General features: G+C 31.6%; 1 protein-coding gene across 1 annotated transcript in view; it reads right to left on the minus strand.

Annotated features, from left to right (window-relative positions):
- Positions 1-2,492, minus strand: part of Klhl13 (kelch like family member 13) — a 17,443-nt gene extending 14,951 nt beyond the window's left edge. The window contains exon 1 of the mRNA XM_031348552.1: positions 2,271-2,492. Coding sequence (XP_031204412.1) covers positions 2,271-2,462 — 192 coding nt within the window. The 5' untranslated portion in view covers positions 2,463-2,492. The remainder of the gene's footprint in view (positions 1-2,270) is intronic.
- Between the last annotated feature and the right edge of the window lie 392 nt (positions 2,493-2,884).

Here is a 2,884-nt window from a genome sequence, read left to right on the forward strand (position 1 = left end):
ACACACACACACACACACACACACACACACACTAAATTTGGCCATTTTCTTTCAGGTAAAGTAATTGATCAAAATATCTGAAGTTATAAACATGAAACTTCTGTTAGATAATAGGTCAATATGCTTCTTGTTAACCACTATCTCTGAAGAAACCCCTTTCCCTAGTTGGTTTTGAGGTGAGTATGTGTTGCTAAGCTCAGTGGGCAGTGATGTAAAAAGATCTGCAAACATAAGATGTGAGGGATACTACAAAATTAATTGTTGAATTTGTGATATTGTGAAAATACATTAAATACAATCCCAGTTTACTTGAGGCTGTCACATGGTATTAGTAATAAGAAGCTAGGAGTATGGGATTGGCATAATGGGATTAAAATGAAATTTAGTACACAAATTTAGTAATGTTGGCAAACAGTCCCATGAGAGATTAATAAATTTCATTTAGACTATTTGGTAGTAATGATACAAGTCAATAATATACCTCCATATTATCATAAAATCTTTAAAATAGCAATTAACTTAAAATTTTACAAAATTTACCATTATGATAGTCATTTGAGTACTCTAAAATGGTAAGAAATATATTAAAAACAGATTTCAATAATATAATTACATGAGCATTGGTAGACTTATAATGCTTCTAATTTTAAGTGTTATTTTTTAATATGCTTAAATTTTTATTTTAATTTGAATTGACACATATACTACTTACACAATTTATTGGTACATAGTAATGTTTATATATATATATATGTGTGTGTGTGTGTGTGTATATGTATATGTATGCTGTGTAATAATTAGAGTAATTAGCATACCCATGATCTTAACCATTCGTAATTTCTTCATTGTACCAACATTTAAAATACTCTTTTAGAGCTATTTTGAAATATATGAAACATTATTAGAAATAGTCATTCTGCTGTGCTATTATAGAATACCAGAATACTCCTATGCAACTCTATTTGTGTACCTACTAACTAGTTTCTCCATAAACCTCAGTTAACACTTCATTCCTTGGAGTCTGGTAGCCACTATTTTCCTCATCTGAATGAGAACACATTTTCCTATGTGTGACATATTTCACTCAATATACTATACCCCAAGCTTATCCTTGTTAACTATAAATGATAAGAATGCATTCTTTTCATCATTCCATGGTGTACTTATACTTTCATTATTGATTCACTTGTTGATAAGCATCTTATTAATATAGAAATTAGGTGAATGTTTTCCCAAGATTTAGTATTTTAAGGAAGAGTTCATGTTCTAAAGTCTTAAGAGGCCAAGGAGCAAATTACCAATATTAAAGTTGAACAGTTAAAGCCAATTATAGGAAAATGTATTATCTATCAAATAGTTGCCTAGAAAGTATATAACATTTCACTATCATTATAATTTTAATCACAAAATCAGACCCAGGAACTATTGAAATCTTGTTATCTCTGTATAAGCCAGAGAATTTCCTGAAGTAAAATTAAATTTAAGACTAAAATAAGTCAGTATCTGTAAGAACAGAGTAGCTATTATGCAGTTCATTGATTAGTTTATAAAGGGCTAACCACTCTTCAGTGTGAGATGTTCTAAGGACTAAAGATTCATGTCTTCGCAAGTTTGCACTTAACTGCTAGTTCTTAAGATTGACTCCCCAAGGCCCTTGGCACTGTGAAGGTTCTATGCCCCAGTGTAGTGGAATGCCTGAGCCAGTAAGCAGGAGGGGGTGGGGTGGTGAGCACGGGGAGGGGGGAGGGGATAGGGGAGGAAACGGGTTTGTTTTAGTTTTTGTTATTTTATTTTATTTTATTTTGGAGGGGAAGTTGAAAAAGGAGATATTGTAAATAAAGAAAACATCTAATTAAAAAAAAAGATTGACTTCCCATATTCAAAGAACAACAACAACAAAAAAAATGCCAAGCCTGTTTAAACAGAATACTAGAAGCTCAAATTAGTTTTCTATGCAATTCTATACAAGAAGTCTACTATATAAAATTAAGTCAAGTGTATAAAATCAACAAAATAAATCTAAGTTAAAGTATATGAATTATTTAACAAGTTAAGGAATATACATTTATCAAATGTTATTAGTATTCCATATCATCTGACTACAGAAAAGGCTCTTGTTAAATGATTCTACTTTATAAAATTCACTGGTTTTATTTTCCAATTACTTCAATACCACATGTTATACAGCATCTTTTTCTGATGATGAGTATTACATGTCTATACAAGTGAGATATTTTCTAACTCTACACGAGCATGTATCACAAGCTTACCCCAGATATGAGGAAGACTTTGCAGAAGTCTAAAACCGGTAGAATCTGAAGAAAGCTGGCAGCTTCCAGTGTATCTTGAAGGGTGTCCATGTTAAGAGAAAGCTTTGCAGTATAGATGAAATCAATAATTTTCCTTAGACCCACTCTGGTCACGCCATGAAGCTTAATGCACATCAACTCTTGTTCTTTCATTCCACCTTAAATGAAAAGACAGTCAATTAAATGGAGGTGGATCATTAAGGTCCAACTTGGTTCTGCTGGTAATTAGATGCAGCAACATCAAGGGAAGAGTCTTATTGTACGTAAGCATCCATTTCATAGCTTTGTTTTTGTACATTTTTATACGTAAAAGGACACTTTAAGAAATTCTATCTATTCTAACAGAGATCATATATATACAAGTGCTTTCAAATCGTCTGCCATTTCGTATCTTTTGACAGATTAAGACCATATTATAGGAGCACAAAGTCTGTGCTAGTCCATTCAGATATTTTTTAAAATGCTATGAAGTAGAACAGATGGTAGAAAACATGATTCATACAGTACCACATACAACCACACAGGTTAGTGAATATTTCTTTTGAAAGTGTTTTTTATTTATTTTTTTTTTTTGG

Source organism: Mastomys coucha, chromosome X (genome assembly GCF_008632895.1).
Source record: "Mastomys coucha isolate ucsf_1 chromosome X, UCSF_Mcou_1, whole genome shotgun sequence".
NCBI classification, from domain to species: Eukaryota; Metazoa; Chordata; class Mammalia; order Rodentia; family Muridae; genus Mastomys; species Mastomys coucha.